The sequence below is a fragment of the Erpetoichthys calabaricus genome, chromosome 5 (genome assembly GCF_900747795.2).
Source record: "Erpetoichthys calabaricus chromosome 5, fErpCal1.3, whole genome shotgun sequence".
NCBI classification, from domain to species: Eukaryota; Metazoa; Chordata; class Cladistia; order Polypteriformes; family Polypteridae; genus Erpetoichthys; species Erpetoichthys calabaricus.
The window spans coordinates 87,330,927-87,357,556 of NC_041398.2; the positions used below are offsets into that span (position 1 = coordinate 87,330,927).

Genomic DNA, 26,630 nt, shown 5'->3' on the forward strand with positions numbered 1-26,630 from the left:
TCATGTTCATTTGACTTTCACTGTATGGAAAAGGCATCCACATTTTAACAACTGCTCATCATCGAGTATGTCTACTGCCCTTACTTGTAATGCTTGATGTAGTTCTACACAAAGTATGCCAAGTGTCTGATATTGTGGCAGAATTGTCAATTTACAGTACAAAGCCTTCAACCAGCATCAGTTTTAAATAGAGAAAAGAGAACGTGCAAACCTGCACAATGTGGACTGAACAATCCACTAGTGATTGCAGCCCATTAGCAATGTTTTCATAGACATGGCAGACATGACAAGTATAAAACACAAAAATAAGTTGTTGGTTTTCTTACATGTGCAAACATTTGCCATCAAGTACATGTATGCAATTTAATGTGAAATTGGGTGTAATTCAAAACATGCGGCAGCATTTCACTATAGCCAGGCTTGAATTGTGACAACACTTCTCATTTTTAGCTGTTGCATTCTAGCATTGTTTGGTATGTAAAAATATTTTTGAGCGTACTGGTTCAATATGTACAGTATATCCAAGCTCCCCCACACCCCAAGCACTTCGATCAAATGTAGTGTATTGCAGTTCTTATACCTTCAAGTGGGACACCCCCTCCCTCAATGGAATGAATCTGTTTTACACAGAGATTAGTGGCACTTACATGTAAACACTTTGGGCACTAACAATAACTGTACTCAGATCATATTTTTTCTCCTAAAAGGCATTTAACTCATTTATGGCCAGTACCATATTTATTTGGTTCTTCCATTTTCACAAAGAAGGCCCACTTTTTTTCTTGAATTTTCATTCAAGGTCTGCTGTGTCTGTTAAAGCTTTGCAAATGAGCCACCATCCACTGCTGCATGCTTCACTTGTAGCCTGATCACTCTGTCTACTACGTAGCTTCATACTTCATTCCAAGGTTTCATCATTATGGTTAAACATTGTTATTATAAGTATGATATTTACTCATTAATTATTTTGTAGTTGACTGCTGCAGACTTTGGGAAACAATGTTCAGCCATGTTTATACAAGCATCAGGAAAGGAGTTGTCAGTGCAAAAAGAATATACAAATACTGTCAATTGTGAGCAGGAGGAGATAAACAGCAATTCACATCTGGGTACCACCATTCAGTGCATGTTGCAATTGGTGGTAATAGGGGGTGTTTTGTGTAAAAAAGAAAAATATTATGAATTATGTTTTCTGAATAGAGTGTAAGAATTGCAGCAACAGGCATATGCTCAGTATAATGTTAAGAGCTCTGAGTTGAATGGTATAACAGCTCAAATTTAGAAAAATAAGCATATAGCCCAGTCATTTGAAAAGTGCACTGAGCACTAAATGTGTTGTGTCTTCTGGGAAGAAGTGAGACAAATTGCTTGATTCAGCAGTCGCTCAGCTTCAGTAATACTGTAATTATATTGAAACTTGATTAATTCAGAATAGCAACAAAAGCGTTGGAGGACGAACTAATCTTTTTGAAGAATTAATTTTAAGTTAACATCTCATTGTAATATAACTTTTCTTGTAAAAATACTTTTGGTTGCAGTTTTTAATTCAGTAATTACAATTGTCTACACTCATTGCTGTTATCCCCATAATAACAGCTTTTAAAGAATATACTAATTTTTGGTCCTTCAGAAAGTCTGTGCTGTTTTTTTCAATGCTTCTGTGGCTTATAGATGCAGCCCTGTCCTGTACCTGGTACATTACTTAGCTCTTCCAAAGTTAGCAGCATTAATTCTTCTTATTTCCAGAGCTTTTTTTTCTAGATTGAATAAACATTTATAATTATGAAGTCAATAGTATTAATGATCAAATAAATAAAAACTAATTTCTGTATGTGATTTCGATGATCATTGATTTAATTTGTAGATTTTTACCTGCAAAGTTTGAATCACCACCTTGCATGAGTGGTGCCTCACAGCATAACAGCTTCAAGTAGCACAGGTTAACAGCGGTCAAAAAAAGCAAGTCTCAGTTTCTACTGTGAAGAGGAGACTTTGTCCAGTCTGCAGTAGTCCACAGCCGGTTTTTCAAGGCCCTATTTTGTCCTTTAAGGAATGGCTTTCTTGCAAACCTGCATAAAGTCTCCTCTTCATGGCACAAACCGAGACTTGCTTTGCTTGAAGCTGCTGTGCTTTGTGGCGCCTACCACACAAGTTGGTGACCCTTAAAAACTTGTCTTCTGATTGGGTTGTGACTTTGAGTCTGCCAGATCTCTTCCTATTAGAGATTCTTCCAGTTTCCAATTGCCTTTGAATTGTGTAGGGCACTGTATTCACTGACACTTTTTTGAAGTTACTTTAAATAAAAGGCCTACACTTCTAAGGGTAATAATGCTCTCTCTCATTTCATTTGTTAATTGTTGTTTTCATGCCATTATCACTGGAATATTGTCTAAGTAGTACTTAAGAGGTTGTAGTAACACCATCTGTTCCAACTCTGCATTAAGACAGACAGAGGGTTTTTACTTTAATTGCTGCAGAACTTCTATCTTGTAGGTTTTAATCAATTAGTTGTTCCCTAAATGAAGGCCCATTTGTAATATTCTGAAGTTTCCATTTTTTCAGTTTTTGCTAATCTAAACTTTAAATTCAAACCTCTGGCAGTTTAATGCTTAAATTTTCACCATTTAGATCATTCATTGTATTTCAGTTGATTAAATTTTAAGAAAAAGTAGAAAAACTGAGGTATTCTAAAACTTTTGACCGGTATTATATTCCGCTTTTTATGTCAGCCAATTCATGTCATCTGTGAGTATACACAAACACAAAGTATATATCTGTGTTTTTATTGTGGTGTATTTTTGTCTCCACCTGTGAATGTTTATATAAGTAGTACATTAGCCTTCTCTCCAGAGCTGTTTCCTACATTGTGGCCATTGCTACTAGGAAAGACACCTGCCCTCCATAACCATGAATTGTATTAAGAAGGTTAGTTAATGTTATTTTATGTTTTGTTTTTTTTTCATTTGAAATGAATTGTGAGTACTTCTTTTATTTTGACAGTTTCTAGCTTTCAATAGTGACTAAATACATTAATTTCTTGGTGACTAATACATTCAACATCTTGAAGAACTGTCGATGTTTGACTTTTATGAGGCCATATGAGTAACAACAAAAAAAAAACACTTGGTTTCATTAACTGTATCAATGTTACATGTGCATCTTAGATGGATCTTTGAGCTGCAGCCTATAGGATTTTTGGGGCTGGACTGGCACCTTATGCATAACAGCTAACAGGGCCATGTTTAGGAAGCGCTTTTCTTCTTTCATTCATTTCTAAATAAGTGACTTTTTGCCATCCTTGTTAACATTTTGTACTTTTGTGATTACAAAGATCATTTGACTTATCTGGAAAAAGTAAACGCAGCTAGGAAAATGAATTGGTGTTGTAGAGGCTGATGCCACAGAGGTTGGTGCCAGTGTGACATTGAGTTCCTGCTCATGTGTGACACCACTGGAATATATACAATTTAAAACAACCTTTTTTCAAAATAAATTAGTAAGTGACGTTGCAATGGGTCATTCTCTGTTTTAAGGTAGATTATTTAAAAAATTCTAAAATAGTTGCTAACTACGCATTACATGTGGAGCTTCAAGAAATATTTTACATTTCATTCTTGTAGAGCTTTTCTCATCATACCCACTCCTGGAAAATTAACTGTTCTACCAAACAAAGGCTCAGAGCTTAAGAACGGTCTTTGTAATGCTTTACAGATTGATTACTTTTCTTGTGGAATAATGTGCCTCCTGAAGCAGTATGTTGAACACATCATTCTTGTGGAGTCTTCTGTATGGAGAAGAACTAGTTAAAATGAGGCCTAAATATTAGATAACATATTCAAATAGCCAACCATAATTTAGTTTAGTTAAGTTTGCTTTGAATATTTGATTATCTTGTACACTAAAATGTTTTTTTTTTTGTTGCAGATTCTTTTATATATACAACTATAACTGATAAAAAATTCTGACTGAATTCACTGTGCAAAAAGGCACTAAGGCAAAAAATCAGACAAGGGTTGAATGGCATGTATGAAAATAAATTAGTCTTTAAATCTAGTAATAATGTCTGTGCAGCATTTTCTGTCCATATGGAATGAAGATAGTGTTTCTACCAGATATAAAAGCATGCTGCTTTGGTGATTGTACCATAGTTGCATGTGTACAGTTTCTATTGCCCCTTCTTCATAAAGACTATTAGTTTACAAAATGCTTATTTTTTTCTTGGTTGTACTTTTAGCATGTGTGTAGATCTGTTTAATAGTGTGTTTGCAACAGTTACTTCTGTGTAGAAGCTTTGAGATCTATATTTAATTTTAATTGTACTAATGCAGATACTGTCCATTGCTGTTTGTGGTCTCTTTACCATATGTTGTACACTGTATTTGAGAAGCAGTAGTATAGACTAACTTTGACAGAGATTGTGCCTCCAAATAACTGCAGTGTTTTTTAGTAAATCATTTTTTCAAGTTTCTTGCAATCCCAATACATGGTTTTTCTTTTTTTTCTTTTTAGGAGGTAAAGATACTATTATGCTAACCGACCCTGTACAAGGTTTCAGTCACAGGCCCTGTTCTCCAGCGTTACAGTTAATGGCACTGCCCCCACAAATGATGTCACAACAATATAAAGGTGAGTGAGTAATTGTGCGTAACTTGTTACAGAATTCATTAATAATGTACTCAGTGAGCAGCAAAGTGTTGTAATTAGGAGTGCATGCTCCTAGAGATTTTTTCCCTAATAAAGCAATATTGGTATTGATGGATAAGGACCCATTTCAGTGAAATGCCATGGCATTTTAAAATGTTAGTGAATTCTGCCTGCTGACATTCAGAACTTGTATTTTGTGTTGATAGTACCGTATAAATACAGACCTTTTACATGGTAAATTAAAACAAGGCTTTTGGTGCCACCGATTTTTGTGCCGAGTGGAGTGTTTAACCTTTTGACTGATTTTTTGAGAATATGGGTCAGTAATTTGTAAAATTAGAAGTCGTTTGATTTTAAGGGTTATTATTTGGGCTGCATTCATTTTTCACGTTTAAGTTCAGATGGTCAGATTTTTTTTAAAGGGTAATGTTTACAGAGTATATTTTAAGAGCCTGGCATGGTACACGACAAACACAAAAAGAGTATAAATATGCAGTGCCTAAAAAAGTATTCACCCCTTGGATATTTTCACATTTTATTGTTACACAACATTGAATCACATTGGATTTAATGTGGCATGTTTGGTACCGATCAACAGAGAAAGTCTACTGTCAAAGCTGTAAAAATTAATTACAAATTAATACTTTTTAATACTGTGTGTGTGTGTGTGTGTGTGTGTGTGTGTGTGTGTATATATATATATATATATATATATATATATATATATAGAAACTCTTTTAAAAAAGTTAGGACGGTATGTAAAATGCAATTAAAACAGAAAACAGTTGTTTATGAATGCCCTTTTACCCATATTTAATTGAGAACAGGATATTGCATGTTTTATATCATAAATTTAGAATACATTCGTAAATATAAGCCAGTTCTGATTTTCGATATCTGCTGCATGTTGGGACAGGTGCCTATATACCTGTTGAATGTATTAGAAAGACTTGTTTGAACTTTTAACAAGTAAATAGGTGATTGAGTAATTGTTATACTATCATGACTAAGTGTAAAAGGACCATCAACAAAAATACTATTGTGTTTTACAAGCAAAGATGGGTTGAGGCTTGCCACTTTGCCCTAAAATAATTGAGGAACTAGCTGAACAGTTTAGATCATTTCTAAATGTACGATTGCAAAAAATTTGGGAATTTCACCATCTGCAGTACATCATTAAAAGATCCTGAGAATTCAAGGAAATCAGTGTGTGTAAAGGGCAAGATAAAAATACAACATAAATACAAAATAAAATTGAATGCCTGCAATTTTTGAGGTCTTGGGTGGAACTGCATAAAAAACAACATTCTTCTATAATGAATGTTACCTGATGAGTACTTTGAGAGTACTTCAGAATACACACTTCGTCTTGTCATCTACAAATACATGCCAAAGCTGTACTTTGCAAAGCGGAAGCCATACATCAGCAACATCCAAAACCCTGGCTGCTTCTTCTGAGATGGACTTACGCCAAGTAGAAATGTGTGCTGTAGTCTGATAAGTCTATCTTGTCTATACTTGTTTTTGAAGAAAATGGATATTGTGTTTTCTGGGTGAGACGGGAAGAGCATCATCCCAATTGTTATAAATGCCAAGTTCAAAAGCCAGCTTTTGTCATGGTATGGGGGCATCTGTCTGCAAAGGCACCATTAATGGGTACTTACACATTCTGGAGTAACGTAAGATGAAGTCTTTTTCAGGGATGTCCTTACTAAGTTAAGCAAAAAATGCCAAGCCACATTCACTGTGCATTACAACAGTGTGGCTTGAAGAGGAGAATGACAGTGCTAGACTGGCCTGTCTACAGTTCAGACCTGTCTTCCACTGAAAATGTATGGTGCATTATGAAGCACAAAACATGCAAATGGAGTTCCAGGACTGTTGAGCAACTGAAGACCTATATTAAGCAAGAATGACAAAAAAAAAATCCTACTTTCAACATTATAACATTTAGTTATACTTTACATATCTTGCCTTTGTTCCTTTTTTCAATTAAATGTGGTTAAAGAAACATTTACAAATAACTGCTTTCTGTTTTTATCTGCATTTTTCATCTTGTTCCTTCTCTTTTGGAAATGTATGTATATGTATATAAACAGGGTTTTTAAGTACAAATTACAGTTGTCTTAAGTTAAATGTATTTAGAAAAGGATAGTTTTGTGGGCGGAACAATTACAGCTTCTTTTGGATAGAAGACATCTGAAAAAATGTTTACTGACAATGCCTCCACTCCAAGGTACACAAAGTACCATCATGGACACCAATAAGTAAAAGGAAATGGAAAATAATTAGAAAAGGCAAAACAAAAACAGTTACAGTATAATTATTAAAAACCAATATTAGAGAGCAATATGAAAAAAACTTAGCAGCTCTAAGAAGAGTATGCTACACTATAATAATTGATCTTCCAGCTCTGATTTATTAAAACTTGCAAAACTGGTCGTGAAGCTAATCCAAGTGAGATTTTCAACACACTAGTTGGAACTACCTCAAGGGGAAATGTAGTAGGTTTAATTTTCTGAAATCAGATTTAAGATCTTCTGTCATCAATTAAAATGTGCTAAATAATTGTTTCTTATACCATGTTCAATTATATCAAACTTTTCCAATTTCTTATTTGACATATTACCTATTGCTGGGAGTCAAACTCAAGAATTGTTCATTTTTCTTCTAAGAATGTGTAAATGTATTCAGAGTGTGCTGTATACAGAGGTTTTTTATGAGCTATCATACCTTAACTGCATGAAGACTGAAACCTGCAAATATTTTGGTTCCTTTTCTGCTATAATTTAGAGCTTTCAAATTTAAGATGGTGTGTGTTCTAATTAAAACAATGAGATGATTTCTTATACATTAGTTACCTTTGTTTTAAGAGGGAGAAATTTTATCTAATACCTCTTTATTTTTTAATAGCAGTTGTGTGATATCTTATTTATATTATTAGTGTTTGAGATTTTTAATGTTAATACATTGAAAACTACTGTTATTTTAAAGGTATCATTGCTTTATTTCTAGATTTAGTATTTATTGGCAATGAAGAAGAAAATTAAAAATAATAAAATAATTTGAAATGGTTTCATTAACATAAGAGAGAACTATATTCTGCACATAAACAAAATAGGTGGTAAGTAAATCTAAAGCATGATTAAGAAAGTTTGTAGGACTATTGATAATTTGAAGAAACCTTACAGACACTGTTAGAGAGGGTAAACTTTTACTGAGGACAGTTTCCAATTCTGTGTAAATATTAAAATTAATTAATAATATATTTTTATTATAATGAATACTTAAATGGGTAAAAAGATGCTAAACTCATGGAATGAATGAAATAACAAGTAACTTGTCTATAAATTAGTAATATGAATATGTCTAGTTCATTGTCTAACAAAGGATTTAACATTATATGTACATTTTGGTGATATTCAAAAGTACATCATCAAAAATCAAACCTGCTTTCTTGACATCTAAAGAGTCATACATGGCGATAAGTATAATGAACCACAGTGAAATAATATTACCTATACAGTATTATTAAGTATGTTTCAGTAAGGAAACAAATGTCAGACTTTGTGCTTAAAAATAATGTCTTTAACTGGAACTGATTTCTTTCATAAAGAGTTACTGTATGTTTAACAGGCAGCATTTTAGAATGCTTTCACTTAGAGAGAGTCCTTTTTCTACCTGAAATTAAAATATCTGATAATGGTAAAATATGAAATTTATATGTTAGCTGCAGTTTTTTCTTATAATTGATTTTCAGTTTACAATGCTAGAAGACTCATCAGAGGAGAGCATGTCTGTAAGTTATAGAAATTCACAGAGTGCTCCTTCCCCTTCTGATCATTGTCTCTTGTCAAGTTCATCTTTTCCATGTTTACTCAGAACAGTCTGGTTGATTTCCTTCCTAATCTTTCTCCGTCATCAAAGGTGCTAGAATTTTTTGAAGCTGCCCTGAGCTTATTCTACTTGAACTGTTTTGACTCCTCTAAGGATAAAGCCTTTCATTTGGCAACTTCTGCCCTCGGTCCTGACTTGCACAGAAGGCTTAATTCCCCCCCACCCAAATGGTTGTATAAGGGTTAATTACCATGACAAGCACTGATCATGTTTTAGACCATAGATCTTTGAAGCCCGTATTACTACAGAAGTCTTCAATAAGGTCTAAGCAGACTCCATGTTGCTAAACTACCTTGACATGCAAAAGATCTTTTAGAGGTGAGATCTGAACTCCTTGCTAAGCAGAGGGTCCTCTAGGCATGCACACCCAGACTACCCAGTTGGGCCTCCTAGGTTTGTCTATGCATTGTTCTTTTTGTCACCTTCTGCACACCAGTGGTGATAACTTGACAACTATAAATCTAATTTTCTTTAAACTACAATACATGGTCTTACAAACCAGTTTACATTTTAGAATTCTATTTCTCTAGATCTGCCCGCCACCAACCAAGCATTGCAAATAGCTACTTCATGTCACCTTGTGAGTGGTGAGTTCACATAGTAGTTTCACGTATGTTCTTCACCTAATTCTAACAAGGCTTTAAGGGTCACCTGCCCATTAAGTGAATGCTGGCTGCAGGATTTGATTGAAAGATCCCTGCTCCAAGTAAGGTTTTGCTAGTTTCGGTTCTATCATTATTAGAGTCTGTTTTTTTATAAACTCATTGCCTGGCCCTACCTTTTAGGCCAGTTTGCCAGTCATCAGCACAAAACCTGCTACAACCAGTGTTTTTCTTGTTCAAGAAATATAAAATGAAGCATATCATAAATGGGAAAAAAGTCAATAATTAAAACTAAGATAAAAAAGTCAAAAGACTATAATAAAACTCAATCTAGAAAAAAAAAACAATGAAAGCAAAACTAGCTTTTTTAATTTAGATTTTTCACCACATTTGCCTAATGTGCAAATAAGCGTGCGTAGTTGTTGGTATATCCAATTAAAAACTTATTGTCATGCTGTTAGCTTAGACAAGGACCATTGATTTGTATGTGTGTGAAAGTACCCCTTACTACATCAGCTATCATATTCTGTGGGTTTGATTGGTCATTTTCAGCTATCCAGTTCACCATTGTAGAACTGAAAGCCAATACTAAAGCCTTGTCACTTTCCAATGACTAATTCTGTGGATTTTATTGATCATGATCGTCAGTTACAGATGTCACACTAGTTGTCAGTGAGTGGCAGCTTTTATCATATCTCAAGGAAAAGGCACTACAAATATGCCACCTGCTCTTTTGGAAGACAGAGTTATGTCATTTGAAAATTAGAATGATGGGAGATCTCAAGCTCAAGTAACCACCCCTGGCTTCAAGATCAGTAAGTATATAGCTAAAAAAAGTGTTTTCTTTGTAAGCCAATGAGGTAGGAATTTCGGGAACTGGCATCTATGACCTGCACCTCCAGTTCATGAAAACATGTGGCTGTTTTTGCTCACTAGCTTAGCTATTTGCAAAAAAAAGTTTGCAAAAAAAAAAGTTTAGAAGTCTGATTTTGTAATAAATTCATTATTATTATTATTATTATTATTATTATTATTATTTAGTAATAGCTAGCTGTCAAATCAGTGTATACTGATAGAAATTGAATGTCTTAAGTGTGCGGATCATAGAGCAATAGCTAATAACCTCAAAAATAAAAAATGAATTACCTTATTTCCTGCCTGCTGCTGATATCAGCTGGTATCAGTACAGATCATTGCTATCAATTGAGATAGTGTTTCACATATATATTTGGGTTTACAGTAATCCCTCATCTATCGCGGGGGTTACGTTCCAGAGCCCCCCGCGATATGTGAAAATCCGCGAAGTAGCGACCTATATTTATTTTATTATTTATACATATTTTAAGGCTTTATAAACCCTTCCCACACTCTTATAAACCTTTCTCACTCTCTTGTTAACCTTTCCCACACTCTTATAAACACTTCCTATGCTCTTAAACACTTTCTGCATTCTTAAACACCGCAGACCAACACTGCACGCAGCGATCAGACGTCAATGTGTCTGCACTCGCTTTGTGAAGGGGGGCAGCTGAACTCTCAGCAGAGCAGAAATGGACTTTGTGCTGCTTCTGCCAAAATGCCTGCTTGTCGCTCTGCGGGTTCGGAAGGAAGAGGAGGAATGGGGGTGTGTGAGGGCTGAACGCACGTTCGCTCAAACCCCCCCTCCCTCCCCGGAGGCGCACGCTCCTGCCACTTCGCATTGTCAAGGGGGTGGGGAGCTGAATGAACGCTAAGGAGAAGTGGACTTTGTGCTGGCTTTGTGCTGCTTGTCGCTCTGCGTGTCAATAATTTAAAAGCCTGTACAATCAGGCTTTTAGGTGTACATCACCTATTTTCCTGTCTCACTGTCTTGTCTTGCGTGAAGTTAAAATGTTTTATAATAGTGAGATGTTACTCATATCCTTAGCCCGACATCCACATATCATATGTGTTAACAAAGTGTGTTTTATAAGTTTACATGTGTTTGAAGCATGTGGGATGGGTATTTTAAGGCTTAAACTATAAAAATGTTTATTTATATGGTCTTTCTATATCGCGGATTTTCTCCTGTTGCTGATGGGTCTGGAACATAACTTCCGCGATAGGCGGGCAATCACTTGTATTTAAAAACCCGCGAAAAGTGAACCGCAAGGTAGCGAGGGAATACTGTAATTAGGTTATTTGGAACGGATGTTTTAATGTTGGCAGAGCAGTCTGAGAGATGCAAACAGTCCTCATAGCTGGCCATTAAACTCTTCCCATTCTTTTCTCTCTTGCTGCGTTCTGAAGTTGCCCATAAGCACTGTGCTTTAAAGTCTCTCATTATGTCCATGGCTGTTGAAGTGAGCTGCTACAGGAAAATCTCTGTTGTCATGTTTAATGTGAAACTTGTGTAAGTTTCTTTGGCAGAGTGTTTGTCCAGTTTCTCCCATATAGAGTGCAGTGTCGGGACATTTCATACAAGGAATTAAGTAGACCAAATTAGATGATCTGCTGGAAAATGATTCCTTTATGCAGTGTGGTATAACTACACAATCTGTATTATAAATTGTAAGGACACGTTTTACATCTTTTCTGTAGGCAGGGAGATGTGTCATTTTCTATAACATCTATATTACTAAACCACAGTTTAATATATGCACGGACGGCGGACGCAGGACGCACCGAGGCGCATGTGCCAGAGCACGTCGGTAGGTGGCGCCCAAACAACACAACCTGTAAACTAAACTTGCTCTAATCCACTGTGCCAGCAGTCAGTGTGGCGTATTTGAATCACATAACGGTAATTTAATATTAAAAGTAAGTTGAATTATGATTCCTAACAGTAAACGACTTCTACCTAACGACACAGCCACAGAAAAACAAAAACGAGACCGCATGGATAAGAACAATAAACGAAGGCTCCTACAACACGCTTCAGAGACACCAGAAGCAAAGAAGTCACGGCTCCAAAAAGAAAGAGCTCAACTAACGGAAATACAAAAACGAGCCCGTATGGATAAAAACAGTGAACGAAGGTGCCCACAACGCGCTTCTGAAACAGCAGAGGCAAAGGAGTCACGGCTCCAAAAAGAAACAGCTCAACGATTAGAAATACAAAAACGAGCCCGTATGGATACAACCTGTACAATAAACCTGAGGTAAAGCGTGCACGCCAGGTTGTACAGTATATATGCACAAATGCCAGAGGCAACAGGCAAGCCGTACACACTACAACCACTGCCCAAACGCGACCGCCCACACCACTACATATACCACCTTCATTTAGTACTGTGCCCCTCCAAGCCTGGGTCCGCCGCCATCGTCACTTCAGCACGCGAATCCACCGCCGTCAGCAAATGACTTCTAGCTGATGACACAGCCATAGAAAAACAAAAACGAGACTGCATGGATAAAAACAATAAACGAAGGCGCCTACAACGCGCTTCTGAAACACCAGAACCATATAAGTCACAGCTCCTGAAAGAAACCGCTTCAGTACAAATATGTTTATTTAAATGAATGAAAAATTTCCCAGGACGCACCCACCCTCCATGATTTTTCATCCCTCCAAATATCGGAGGGAACAGAAAGTGATTGGCATTCTTGGATTTGCAATTCTTTCGAGAATCGCGGGGTTACTGGTTAAGAAGAACACACAAGAAGAGATCCAAGATCTCATCCTGTTCCTTGGAAATGATAGGCAGGATGTGGTAAAAGAGCTACATCTGTATTACAAAAGACTCCAGAAACTACTTATTGGCAACAAAAAGAAAAAGATGCATAGACTGTGAGAGAAAGCTGCACACTTAATAACAAAAAAACAAAGAGCAACAGACTTGTATCGTTGATCTCTCCTCATACACACCGAATGAAGCAGAGATTTCAGTACTTCCAAAGGGTCTTTCATATTGTCCTGCAAAGCCCATTGACAAAATAAAGAATTTTTCCACAAGAAAGAAAATGGTGACAAAAAGCTGTTACAACAACCCCACTAATAAATCTACATGGACACCATAAGCTGGCAGAAACTCCACCCTGGACAATTATATATACTGCTTCCAACAAATATCCCAAAACAGGGATCCTAAACAGGCAGCAAAATTGGATAGAAAACATTACTACTGATGAGCGGACAGCCATACATTCACTAAAGGAAAATACAGAGATCATTATCAAAACAGCAGAAAAAAGGGGTGCCTTAGTTATCATGAACACATCTGATTATATACTGGAGGCACAAAGACAGTTCTCCAATACTATGCATTATTACAAACTACAGGAAGACCCCACAGATCTCTACAAGAAGGAACTATAAAAGATAGTAAGTAGCTTTCTTCTTGATCATCAGGGATCATGTAAACAGTTTAATACATGAGAACCCCAAAATTGGTTACTTCTACATGCTTCCTAAGATCCACAAAGAAGGAAACCCAGGAAGGCCTATAATCCCAGGAATTGGTTCCCTTACAGAAAATGTTTCAGGATGGGTGGAGCACATCCTTAAACTCCTTGCCCGCAATACAACCAGCTACATCCAGGATACCATTGATTTCTTAAAAAATAATGTCTGCTATAGGCCCCTTACCTGAGGGAACCTTACTGGCCACAGTGGATGTTGAGGCACTTTACACAAACATCCCCCATGATAACAGCATATTGGCATGTGAACTGTAAATTAAACAGTATGATTTACCCACAGAGTCAATTATACAAATAAAATTCACTCTGACACGCAATTTATTTTCATTTGGACAAGACTTCTACTTGCAACAAATGGGGGCTGCAATGGGCTGTTGGTTTGCACCTCCCTATGCAAACCTTTTTATGGCAAAACTGGAGGAAGATTTTATGTCAACATGTGTCTTAAAACCATAGATGACACCTTCATAATCTGGACTGCCAGTGAGAATGACCTCCTCCATTTTCATAATGAATATAATTCTTACCACCCCAACATAAAGCTGAAGCTTAATTTCTCAAAAACAGAGGTCAGCTTCCTGTAGCAGCTCCCTTCAACAGTCATGGACGCTGTGAGAGGGACTTTAAAGTCACAGTGCTTATGGGCAACTTTAGAACACAGCAAGAGAGAAAAGATTGGGAAGTTAAACTCATGCTAAAAGTTAACACATTTCAACGTGGTTTAAATAGAGACAAGAGTTTTATGGCCAGATGCACCCTGCCCGGGATTGGTTCCTGCCTTGTGCCCTGTGTTGGCTGGGATTGGCTCCTGCAGACCCCCGTGACCCTGTGTTCGGATTCAGCGGGTTGGGAAATGGATGGATGGAAGTTAAACTCATGCTAAAAGTTAACACATTTCAACGTGGTTTAAATAGAGACAAGAGTTTTATGGCCAGATGCACCCTGCCCGGGATTGGTTCCTGCCTTGTGCCCTGTGTTGGCTGGGATTGGCTCCTGCAGACCCCCGTGACCCTGTGTTCGGATTCAGCGGGTTGGAACATGGATGGATGGATGGCCAGATATGAGGATTGTTTGCAAGTCTCAGACTGTCCCAGACAACCTGACTACAGATCCACATTGTTTTGAAAAACTCATCAGAAACTTCAAAAGACTTTGCTGGACAGTTCTCTTATCAAAAGATCTTGACTATATATTGTTCTCCTCTCTTGCTAAATGTTTTGTATATCTAAGATGTCACACTTAAAGGTTTTCCAATGTATCTGTCCTAGTGTCTATATAAGCATAGGGAATTCCAGTTTCTATATTACATCTTGCCTGAAGAAGGGGCCTGACTTGCCTCGAAAACTTGCATTTTGTAATCTTTTTAGTTATCCAATAAAAAGGTGTCATTTTGCTTAACTTCTAAATACATCCAAACTGAATATACAAGAGTAGCTTGTCTGCAGGCCTTTAGGCATTCCAGTAGGTGGAGCACAAACTCTGCTCCTGGTTAATGGCCTCAGAGTGACATATTGTTTTAAGTTTTTTCTATAGTGCTGCATATCAACTGCTGTCTCATACACTGGTGTGTATGTTAATATTTCTATAAATATATATCTTTTAATGCAGCAGTGTTAATGGGCAACAGTACAGCAGATTAGCATGCATGAAGGTAACTTATAAATTATAATAGTGCACTACATAATGTGGAATACAATTATGAAGTATGTTTCTTTAAACGCAAAAAAAAGCTTCCGAAAGGAAATGAAGAAAATCAGATTTGAGGTTTTATATTTTGGTGAAAACATATTTAGTTCTCTGAATTCAGAGATTTTTTTGATAAATGAAAACTTTAAAAATAAAATTCCAGCAGGCAATTTTGTCAATTCATTTTTATTTTATTCATTGTTTATTATATACAGTGTTCTTCACCCCAAGACACCACCACATTTTACTTTCCAAAACTTTTAAGCAAATACAACCAAAAGTAGTAGGTAAAATTTAAGATTGTTCAATGCCTGCTAAATTACTTACTTCTTAAGGCCAGTTTATACTTCACGCTCAGAACATGTACACGCACGCATCATGGCTGCCGCACGTTCCCAGCGTTCATTTGATGCATCCTCTGAGCACAACCTCAGAAATTAACGCGATGTGTGCACGATTTGCAGTACCAGCAAAAAGTCGGAGGGGGGGTATGGAGGGGGCGCAGTGTGGTAAAGTTGGAACGTGATGTGAGAGTCTCTGTTTACTATCTACATGTGACAGAAAGATGAAACGCGGATAATACAGGATTGATGTGCATGCTTCAATGTTTGATGAATGGTTCAATGTGGTGAAGCAAGATGCCAACATACAAATGCATTCATGGCGCTTTTATTTTCAAGCATCATATATTCCCCAACGTAATGAAACAATATATTTTAATAGTCTCACATGCCATCTTTTGTGCCATCTTTTTACTTCTTTGCACCTTCACAACAGCATCAGAATATACAGCGCCGTATTTGAGCCACTGAGAAAAAAATTAAGGACACAGTGAAAAGGTCTATTTTGTGGTTAAAGTGTAAATTTCAGCTTTAATCTCAAAATGTTCACTTTAACCTCGTAGTTTATTTTATCATTAAAGTAGACCATTGTAAACGCCATCTTAAAACCGACCCAGTTGTTAATTGCTACGTGCTTCTGGTGTTTGTATGTTTTCCCGGTGGGTTTCCATAGTGTGCTCCAGTTTCCTTCCAAAGACATGAAGGTTTAGGGATTTGGTGATGCTAAAATGATACCAGTGTATGTGTTTGCTGGTGTTTAGCTTGCGATGAGCTGATGCCCAGTGCTTGCTGGAATGGGTGCATCCTTGGATTGATAGATGTAATCATTAAACATTCTTTTCAGAGATATTGTGGCAAGGTGTCCACTGAATTTAATGGATGTTTTAGGCAATTCACAACACAGTGAAGACGAACGTTTTCTCAACATGATGATATCTCGCACTGCCACCTGGTGGAATCTTCCAGATTTATGTAAAGTACGCGCGCAAGTATAAACAGTACAACTCTTGCGTAGCAGTAGTGTCTGCTGGAGCACACATCGCATCGCGTGAAGTGTAAACCCGGCCTTAAGTGAATATGAACTGATATAACACTATAGCTCTGACAGTATTGTAGAATTAGACAATTACAGGGTTACATTAGAGAGTAGTTACAGATAAAGACAATTAAAATGTGTGTTTTCAAGCTCAATTTGTGTTTATTCAGTGATAGAGCTTCACAAACAAAGTAAGGAAAAATGTGCTTAGAGAAGAGCAACAAAGCCAAAGAACTGCTCAGTAAGGCTTTCCTAATAAGTTTTTAGAATGGGGTGGTGCAGCTGGTAGTGATCTGGTTTTAAAGCACTAAAATACTAGGTTTGAAATTTTGCTTTTGCATGTTCTCCCTCTTGTCTGCATAGTATTCCTCTGAGTAGTTAATTTTTCTTCCCATATCCAAAACAGATGCATGGTAGGTAAATTGACAACTCTAAATGAAGTTCGAATGAGTGTCCTCATTATAGGTTGGTTCTAAACTCGTACCCAGTGCTGCTGGGATGGATACCAGCTCCCCCTTAACTGGGTGAATGGTTAGAGGATCAAAAGATGATCTTTGATAAAGTCTGAAGGCCACAATGAAGAGATCTCAGATTTCTGAACAGCTAATATTAGGTAAATAGTAATAACCAATGACCAGGGATGTTGAAACTAACAGCTTTTTACATCAATAACAGAGGTTTGAACTTAGTTGTGAATAATATCACACAGGAGGTCAGTGTAGTTCAGCCGCTTAAGGGGCAAAGTGTTTATTATGCTAAGCCAGGTCAGAGCTCTAGCAGTAGCATGTTGAGAAGCAGAAGCACTTATTGACAGGCAAATTGTAGTGATCCCATTGAGAAGTGATAAAGGCTTGACAGAATATTTCTGTGTCAGCATTGTTCAAAGAGTTTTTTAAAGAGTCCACAATTTTAAATTACCTTGGTACAAGTGAGTGCTGGGTTGAGTGCAAAGGATTGGCATCACATCTTGCACTGATTTCTGCTTTACACACAGTACTACCTAGATTGACACGGTTCTTTATCATCCTAAGATCAGACCATAAATAGATGGGTGAATATTTGTAAAAATTAGTTGATATTCAGTTGAGTAAGAATGAAAGTAATTTTCAGCAGTGATGGAGTTATTTATTCTGTCTTAAACACTGTGTATATTTTCGGTCAAGCTTAGTCTTGCCTTTTTATGCAAGACTTGACCATGTATAGCATTATATTCAGCCCAACCAAACTTGTCTCTGCTTTAAAGATGATGTATATCAGTGTTTACAGCACTGGGTATATAAACTCATTGTAGCTTTATCTTTCAGTTACCTGATATTTCAGGAATCCTTTAAGAAACTGAGATTTTTATTTAACAACAGTATATTAAAAATAAGCAGTTTTAAATAGACACATGTTCAAAATGAAATTTCTCATGTTACTTAATGTTTTCTGATACCTACATAAGACACCATTAAAAAACTTTTTTCTCAACTATGAGGGGTTAATTAGCTATGGAGTTTCTGTTCTCTTGAACTGTCTCCCTTTGTCTTTTCATGAAACTCCATCCAGCGGGCTCTTTTACTTCTCTTTTAAAAAAGCACCATTTTTCTCTATAATTATATCTGTAACAATTACCATATTTTTCGCACCATAAGACGCACTTTTTTTTTCCCCCAAAAGAAGGTTGGAAATGTCTGTGCATCTTATGGAGCGAATATTGCGTCACAGACCATGATGTGTATTACCTGACAAAAGTCGACATCCACGGGTAGAGGGCGACAAAACTCACTTACGTTACAGGCATTCCCTCTGTGCTTGGAGGAATGTTAGACTCATTGACTCGGCATCTAATCCTTGCGTGTGCATGAGTTGCGAAATGTAAACAAATATAAACAAAGGCAAGATAGCATCTACATCTCATGAGGGAGCGAACCGAGTGCAGAAAACAAAATACTCAGCTGACGATGTTTTGTGCATTATCACGGAGTCAGACTCTGGACTCAACAGATACCAGCCGCTCGACTACTTCAGGCTGTTCTTTCCTGAAGCTGCCTTTCAGCTACTGTCAGACGAGACAAACAGGTATGCAGAGCAATTTTTTGAATCGAGGGCTGTGCTTGCACCGCATTCTCGTTTTTCAAACTGGAAACCCACAACAAAACACGAGATGAAGGGCTTTGTGGCATTACAAATATAGATGGGACTAGACTGGTGATATAACTTCAGGGAGCATTGGTCCAAACGTGCTTTGTCCCCTGGTGGCTTTGGACAGGTTATGCCGTGTGATGATAGGTACGTGCTCCTGCAAAGTGATTGTGAGCAACTGAGCTTCATAAATTCTGACACTAGCGATGAGGAGTTCTTGGGGTTTCCATAAAACTAGAAGAGTGCTTGAACCTTAAAGTCTCTCCTTATTTGTTAATGACAGTGATGATGTTTCTTAATTCCAGTGTTGAATTTACATGGTTGAAATATTATTCTGCTATATTTTATTAAACATATTAGTGCACCATTTGGTTCAGAATATTTTTTTTCTTGTTTTCCTCCTCTAAACCTAGGTGCGTCTGATGGTCAGGTGCGTCTTATGGTGCAAAAAATACGGTATTTGAATATCATGAATATTGATCAAATTTTTTTGTCCCGATTCAGCTGTGATGTCAGTCTTTCTCTATTTACTCTATCATAATTGTTTTTTCTGCATATCGTTCAAGTACTTTTTTCTTTGTAATGCATCATGTTTTAAATGATCTTGCATATAATGTTGTTATGCTGATAGTTATTCTTGTTTTCTTACTCTTGTTTTTATAACACATTGTGATGCTATACAATAATTTAGCATTAGTACTGTACAAAATAAAGATTGCTTCATAGAGATCAATGGAATTCATCTTTAAGCATCAATTGTTTGCATCAAAAGTTTTACTGTCTGTTACACTTTTCTTTGTTTTTCAGCAGATTTGAGGATAGAAAATGGGCAAGATGCTGCAGCTGACCAGAAGCAAGCTGAATGCACTGGCTCTGAATGTATGACATTTTCCCAGGTAGAACCAGAGGATGACACATGTAGCAATATCAGTATAACATTGGCTGCAACAGATGAAATAATATTGTCATCACCCAGTCCTGCCAGTGCTCAAAATCCAGAAGACCCTGGAAAGAAGATTGTAAAACTAACTGAAATGTTGGCAACTTCTGAATTAGATTGTAGGGATATTAACTGCACAGTAAAGTCACTGGACGCTGAGACTGAAACCAGCACATCGCTAAAGGATTCCCCTGAATTTCTTGATTCTGAAGTGAATTTGATGAATATGCACATTACTCAGGAAGAAAGCAAATCTGCACTTTATACAAGAAATGGTCTTAGAGGTAATGAGGAAGCTAAAGATGCAGGATTACAATCAAACACTGAAATGCTAAAGGGTTTTTCTCAAGAAGGCTCTAAAGAAGACAAACATGAAAAATATTTTGAACAAGGTTTAGTATAGATCATCCTCTGTTATGAGTCTGATAGGAAGTAATGAGAAAAGGAAACTCATCACAGGAAAATGATATGCAAGTCTGAGTTTCACTTTACCTGGAACTTGCTTTTTTATTTTTGAACCATTATTAGCAGATGTGTCAATTCCCAACAAGGCTCAGGCTTTCCTTCTTACTGTAAACAGTGAGAATTACATAATGTGCTGGAAATATTATTTGAAGAAAAGCTTTTCTGAAGCATGCACTACATTATACTGTGTTCCTAACAAAACTGTATTTTTCAAAGACTAGGTTTCTCTTATATAAATATTTAATTCAATTGTTATATTTTTAGACTTTTCAGCTTTTCAGATTTCTTTACCCAAACCAACATGCTGCCCAGTGTTTCCTTGATGTAAACTTGATTAAGAATATTTTCTAACCAGCCAGTTTATGTAAACATCTGCATATACTCCTGAACTACTGATTTACGTTTTTGCAAAATCACTGTCTCAAACATTTTTTCCTTGACATTTTCCATGCCTGCACTTCACAGTCCAGGTTAACAGAAACATGTTCCTTCAGCTGCTTAACACTTTTGTTTGCACTCATTCTCTGCAGCTGATTAGCTGCTGATTTGAAGAATGAGATTTATTAATGTAGATAAGCACATTGATGAAGATATGGGTGGCATGGTGAAGGTAAAGGTCATGTACTGTGAAGCTGAAGCTGAACTACCTCAGATGTACTTGGTCGCAGAGTCTGAATCTTTCAGGAAGTATATCATGTTCTCTGTGTGTATAGCTTTTACCAACCAGTTGCTACTATCATATACTGGATATACTCTAAAAGGTGTATATATGTGTGTGTAAATGCTATATATACACTTAAAAACAATTTTGTCCATGTTTGTCTTTTAACACTCATCATGTGCTCATTGTCTACAGGTCCAAACTCCAAAGGTTAGACACAATTAAATGGTTTTATTTAGACAGATTGATAATAAAGACTCATTTGTAAGCACAGTCCTATAAATCTGACTATCAATCTGAGTACAAGGTATGGCTTTTTACATATCTGAACTTAAATTTTCCAAACCAATATAAATCAACAGTTTGACTGGAATCTTTTGATTGTAATGACAAGCTTTAAATCTAAATATTTACCTATAATTTTAAAGTCTATATAGTAATTTTTACCACAAACATGTTTACATACTTTGAAAAATTCCTACATTGGATGAAGCACTTGGCAATTGATGAACTTGTTGGCTGTCTTGCCACAAGCACCTACATAAATTTAAACTGTTTTATTGTAAATAAAAAAATACTAACAACTGTAAAAGCAAATTGTCAGCAATGGAAGTTTTGTTGATTCCCCACTGACTGTGTAGGTGCTGATTGAGTTGCTGCAAACATTTTTTTCAATGTCAAACTGAATATCAGTGTAGCAATAATTTTGATGTGCCTTCGTAGTTTTGAATATTATTTAAAATTCAAGTCCAGTATAACTTTGTGCTTCAAAAATGATAAATCAGCAGCTTACTGTGACCAAGTGAACAGTTTTCTTTCATAATCTGAAAGATCAGTGGTGTTTTTCAACTAACAGGGTGGTTTTGAGATGCAGCATGCCTTTCTCTCTGCTGTAAACTGAGATTTGCAGTGAGATTAGTTTTTTGTTTAGACTGATAATTACAAAGGATTATGTGAAATTAACCATACAGTCAAATTGCAGTGCAGTATAAGAGTGAAAATATTTTTAAATAATTTTGGCCATTTATCTTGTTTATGAAAATTTGATTTTGAATCAAAAAGCAAAACTTTGCAGTTCAAAAACAGTTAAGTGTAGGAAGTGGGACTGCACCATATTTTGATATGCATCTTTATGAAGGGAATTATCCATTGAGTGTGGCTTGTGTCTTGAACTAAAAGTTAAGTGATTTATGATCTCTGTTTATATATATATATATATATATATATATATATATATATATATATATATATATATATATATATAGTTAGGTCCATAAATATTTGGACAGAGACAACTTTTTTATAATTTTGGTTCTGTACATTACCACAATGAATTTTAAATGAAACAACTCAGATGCAGTTGAAGTGCAGACTTTCAGCTTTAATTCAGTTGGGTGATCAAAACGATTACATTATATAATAATGAAATATATATAATATGTAATCATAAGACTTCATCTTATTATGTTAAAAGCAGGAGTATAGTGCACATTAAGCCTTCAAGTTTCTTGCCATGCAGTATGATTTTTGTTTTTTAATAAATAACAAGGACATCACAATAGAAAGTGGTGTGCTGCAGTATCACAGCACCAGGAGACTAGGTTCAAGTCCTAGCCTCAATGTCTATGAAGTTCACACTTTCTTTCTCTGTTCACAGTGATTTGGTCAGGTTCTCTGGTTTCCTCCCACATCTTTAAAAACATGCATATGAGGTTAATTGTTAACTCAGAATTGAACGAGTGTGAGTATAACAGTGTGTAAAGGTGCAATATAATAGACTTGTGCCCTTTCTGGAGTTGTTTGCTTTTTTACTCATGATGCCACTAGGACGAGCTCCAGTCTTCCTTGACCGAGAATTGAAATAAAAATGATGGATAGACTGATGAACTTATTAGCACAAAGTTTCGAAATACTGTATTTTTAGAAAAAAATGAAAAAAATAACAATTTAAAACATTGAAACACTACACATTTGTTTTACAGTTGCAAACTAGCAAAACTGACTTGAAGTAAAACTAAAGTGGGTTCAGAAAAAAGGAGTAGTTTATTGATACGTGATAACAATTTCAAAAATTATTATGTTGCTTTTTCATGGATTTGTTTCTGCTATTAAAACGTAACATTACATTTTGATTTAGAGTTGTTTAGTTAGCATCATTAGCATGTCAAAAGCATCCATATATTGTGACATATAGTCAGGAGAGTCACTTGTTCAATCATCATTCCAGAGTTCACCTGAAAATTTTATTTACCATGAAGTATATTAATGTATTTTAGTACTGTTTGCACATAATTTTCATCTTAGGTATTTGAAGATGCGTAAACTCGCCTATCTGGTTGTATTGTGTGCTAAACATATGTTTCTTTGTAAACTATTAAACACGTTAAATTCAAAACCACTTCTAAGATGGGAGATTTTTTCCTGTTTAGATACCCATCAGTCTTTAAACTGATCCCTTTAATTGGCTTATGTTAAAGATGTTACTTGTCTTCTTGATAGATGAATGAGAAAAGCCCTTTGCCCCTTTCTTTATGCCCAGCTTATTTGCCAGCAGGCTATGAGGTGTATAATTAGAATGTGCTCCCTGGGAATCCACTCTATCCCTGATTTTAATCAAAAACCAGAAGATCAGCCGCATGAAGCCACAGCAGACAAGTTAATTTGTGCACAACTTGCACCATTGATGCCATCTAATCTCATTCAAAGAAAATAAGTAAATACTCATAAAATGGAATAGAAAATGAGTATCTGTTTAAATTCATGCAGTTTCCTAGCATTAGGTGTTTATTACTTAGTTGTATTGCTGAAAGCAGTTTTTCTCTTCAACATTCAGGGTGTGAATGACAGATGTTTAAGTGCCCATCCCTGCTTAGATGGCAGCGTTGCGTGAATGATCTCTTTGGGGTGGCATGTTATTTACATCATCAGTTAACAGAGACTCGCTGTAATTTGCACACCTTGGCACTTTGTTTAATAGTTTGTCACTTGACGATTTTATTGAGTATTAATCCACAGATTTTTTTTTAACATTAGCTATGGTATGGAAGTCTGGAATGACTTTGACTTGGCAAACTGCATTTTTCAGAACTCTTTTGTAGAAACTGTGTATTGTGTTGATTTTGTATAGTCTTTCTTTTAATGCGGTACTAGTTTTACTGCTGAGGATACATTAGAGAGTTAGAGAAGTAGAGAGTTTTTTTTTTTTAATGAGGAACAGTGTTTTTTATTTTTAACTATTAGATAGATAGATAGATAGATAGATAGATAGATAGATAGATAGATAGATAGATAGATAGATAGATAGATAGATAGATAGATAGATAGATAGATAGATAGATAGATAGATAGATAGATAGATAGATACTTTATTAATATTATAACGCTTCAAACATACAACTTAATCAGTGTTCAGGTTTATCATCTTTATTATGCAGTCTGTTGAATTTTTTTACTTCACTCAGATGATATTTCAGATGAATGAATTTAAAAATGTATTATGTACGTTTTGAGCAAATATGGATTCCCATGTGTTCTACCAATGAATGTTTGAGAGAAAATGACTCCCAATTCTGATCAAAAGTTCAAGGTTGTGGATTATTAATTTAGTGAGCAGTGCTCCCTACAGATTAGTCTCACACATAGCTATAATGGACTTCACAGTAATGGTCCATGCTGTGGAGGGAGATTGTTTGTTATTTGATAGATTTTCTGATATCTGCCTTGGCTGCATGCAGCAGCATAGCACAGGCTTTTGAATGATATGAAATTCCATGGTGTAGGAAATGATCACACAGAGTAAATATCTGTAAATTGTAGAATTTGCCTGAATAGATACAATAACCATGCAGCCCAGCACTCCAAAGCACAAGAGCTTTGTGGATGTTACAATTAGAAGTGCACTGCAGACTTGGTAGGAATAGGTCAAGGGGGTCATTGAAGAGCACTGAGGTGTTAAATCCTTGATGTGTGCTAGTGAATGACAGGGCAGCATGACACCTTCATGTAGGGAAGCATTTTGAGTTAAAGTGGATGTTCTGACCTGAACTAACATCCTATCTACCATAATTACATAGGTAGACCTCCAAAACAGTTGGATTATATTTTACCCTCTTTTGTAACATAAGTCAAAATTCTACACGTTACCTGACACATAATTTTTCTTAAAAATACACTGCTTTCCACAATATGTAGTCTAAGTTATTTTGTTGCAATTAAATTAAGATATAGCTTCTAGAGATGGGCATGAATACTAAACCATGACAAAGTTGCACTGTAAAATGGGATACCCAAGAATGCCTTTCCTCAACTTTACTTTCTAGCTTACATTTGCTTTTACTAATTATGAGTAGTTGGATTGAGGCAGAGTAGTAGTAGTAGTAGTCATCATATTGTCATTGTACACTGTGTAATAAAAAAGACAAGTGAAACATAACAAGTATTGGAGGTCTAGCAGGGAAGATTCTGGGAAAAGCGCTGACAGTGAAAGAGAAACCAGGCTAACAAGGATTGGGACTTCAAGAGAGATTTGCTCATTTTTGCAGCTGGGTCACACTGAATGCAGACTTCTGCTGATGGCATTTTCTTCATAGTGCAGAACCAGAAATAGTGGAGCAGAAGTGAAATTTGTAGGCACCCTCCTCCAGTTTAAGGGTGGAAATGGAAAGTGGGTTATGGACTGTGCATCCCTTTTTAATCTTACTCCTCTTAATCTTACTCTTGTGTTCCCATAAACAAGACCTGTAAGACACTCACCAGACTCGTGTGTGTGACAAGTGAATTACTTGCTGGCATGTCCAACGAACGTGCTAAACATTGTTACCGTGCGGCACCATGATAAACAAGAATGTGTGAAAATACGTATCTTTATTTCAATTAATAGAAATCACAAGTCAGCCTACTTCCATAATTGTTTTCAAATAAACTGCGCCATTGTTGTGCTTTTGCTTGGCTTAACAATTGTAGGTGCGTGTTGCATGACATTGTCACTGCAACAGGGTAAAGGTCGACATCACGCATATCCAAATCATCTTGAGTATTCATGTTTACTTCTAAGAACTTGGTGTGTCTTATTATATTAATTTGATCTGTTGGATTTGATTTGTTTTGGTTTTTACTTTAATTTTTGCCTTTCGTATTGGTTAATTAACAGTACTTGACTTCCTGCCTTCTGACCCTCTTGCTATGTGCCCTTAGTTACTTATTCCTGCTTCAAATTTTGGGCTTTAAAATACTAATTTTCTTACTCACTGGCATCGGCCTTTGCTTCATCTCTTGAACTGTAATTTTAAACCATCTATGACAGTTTCAACTGGTGCAGTTATTACACCTCCCTAGTGTAGTGTAGTGTAATGTAATGTAATGTAGCACAGAGTTGGGGATGACAGATTTAATTTCTTCACCTACATCATTTGATCTGTCAAGTTGAAGCAACAGGACACCGGGCAGTAAATGTAACACTGACAAACTCTAAAGTAGTATCTTTCTGCTGTGCATCTCACCAACACTATGTCCTCATTTCTCATTGTAATACATAAACACAACTCAATTTTTGCTCTTTCTGCATTCTTTAATTACAGTTTTATATAATAACACTAAATACTATATGTAATTAAACATGGGTTATAAAGTGGTATAGAAGTGTTTGTGACAATAAGCAAAGAGACTTTAAATTTATAAATGTATCTATCAGTAGAATGGGATGTTTTTTCGTATTTTCACCTCCTGAGCTGTGAACCTTTAAGGAATGGCTTTTTTATATTGACAGATAGTTTCCAGATTGACAGTGTGGCAAGTTTCACTACCTCTCCACCAGTTTACCAACCATTTTTCTGGGTTCGTGAAGGTTGGCTGGTTA

General features: G+C 36.1%; 1 protein-coding gene and 1 long non-coding RNA gene across 5 annotated transcripts in view; one reads left to right on the forward strand and one right to left on the reverse strand.

Annotated features, from left to right (window-relative positions):
- ccdc149a (coiled-coil domain containing 149a) overlaps window positions 1-21,282 on the forward strand; it is a 142,470-nt gene extending 121,188 nt beyond the window's left edge. For 2 of the 4 annotated variants that reach the window (XM_051928632.1, XM_028801747.2), the window contains 2 exons: window positions 4,510-4,626; window positions 19,518-21,282. In XM_051928632.1, coding sequence (XP_051784592.1) covers window positions 4,510-4,626; window positions 19,518-20,053 — 653 coding nt within the window. In that variant the 3' untranslated portion in view covers window positions 20,054-21,282. The remainder of the gene's footprint in view (window positions 1-4,509; window positions 4,627-19,517) is intronic. The other 2 variants (XM_051928633.1, XM_028801748.2) reach the window with 1 other exon arrangement.
- On the reverse strand, window positions 1,956-26,630 carry LOC127528032 (uncharacterized). The gene is made up of 2 exons (XR_007935185.1): window positions 26,511-26,630; window positions 1,956-2,060 (listed from the first exon to the last, which is right to left on the reverse strand). It is a non-coding gene; the product is annotated as an uncharacterized LOC127528032 (long non-coding RNA).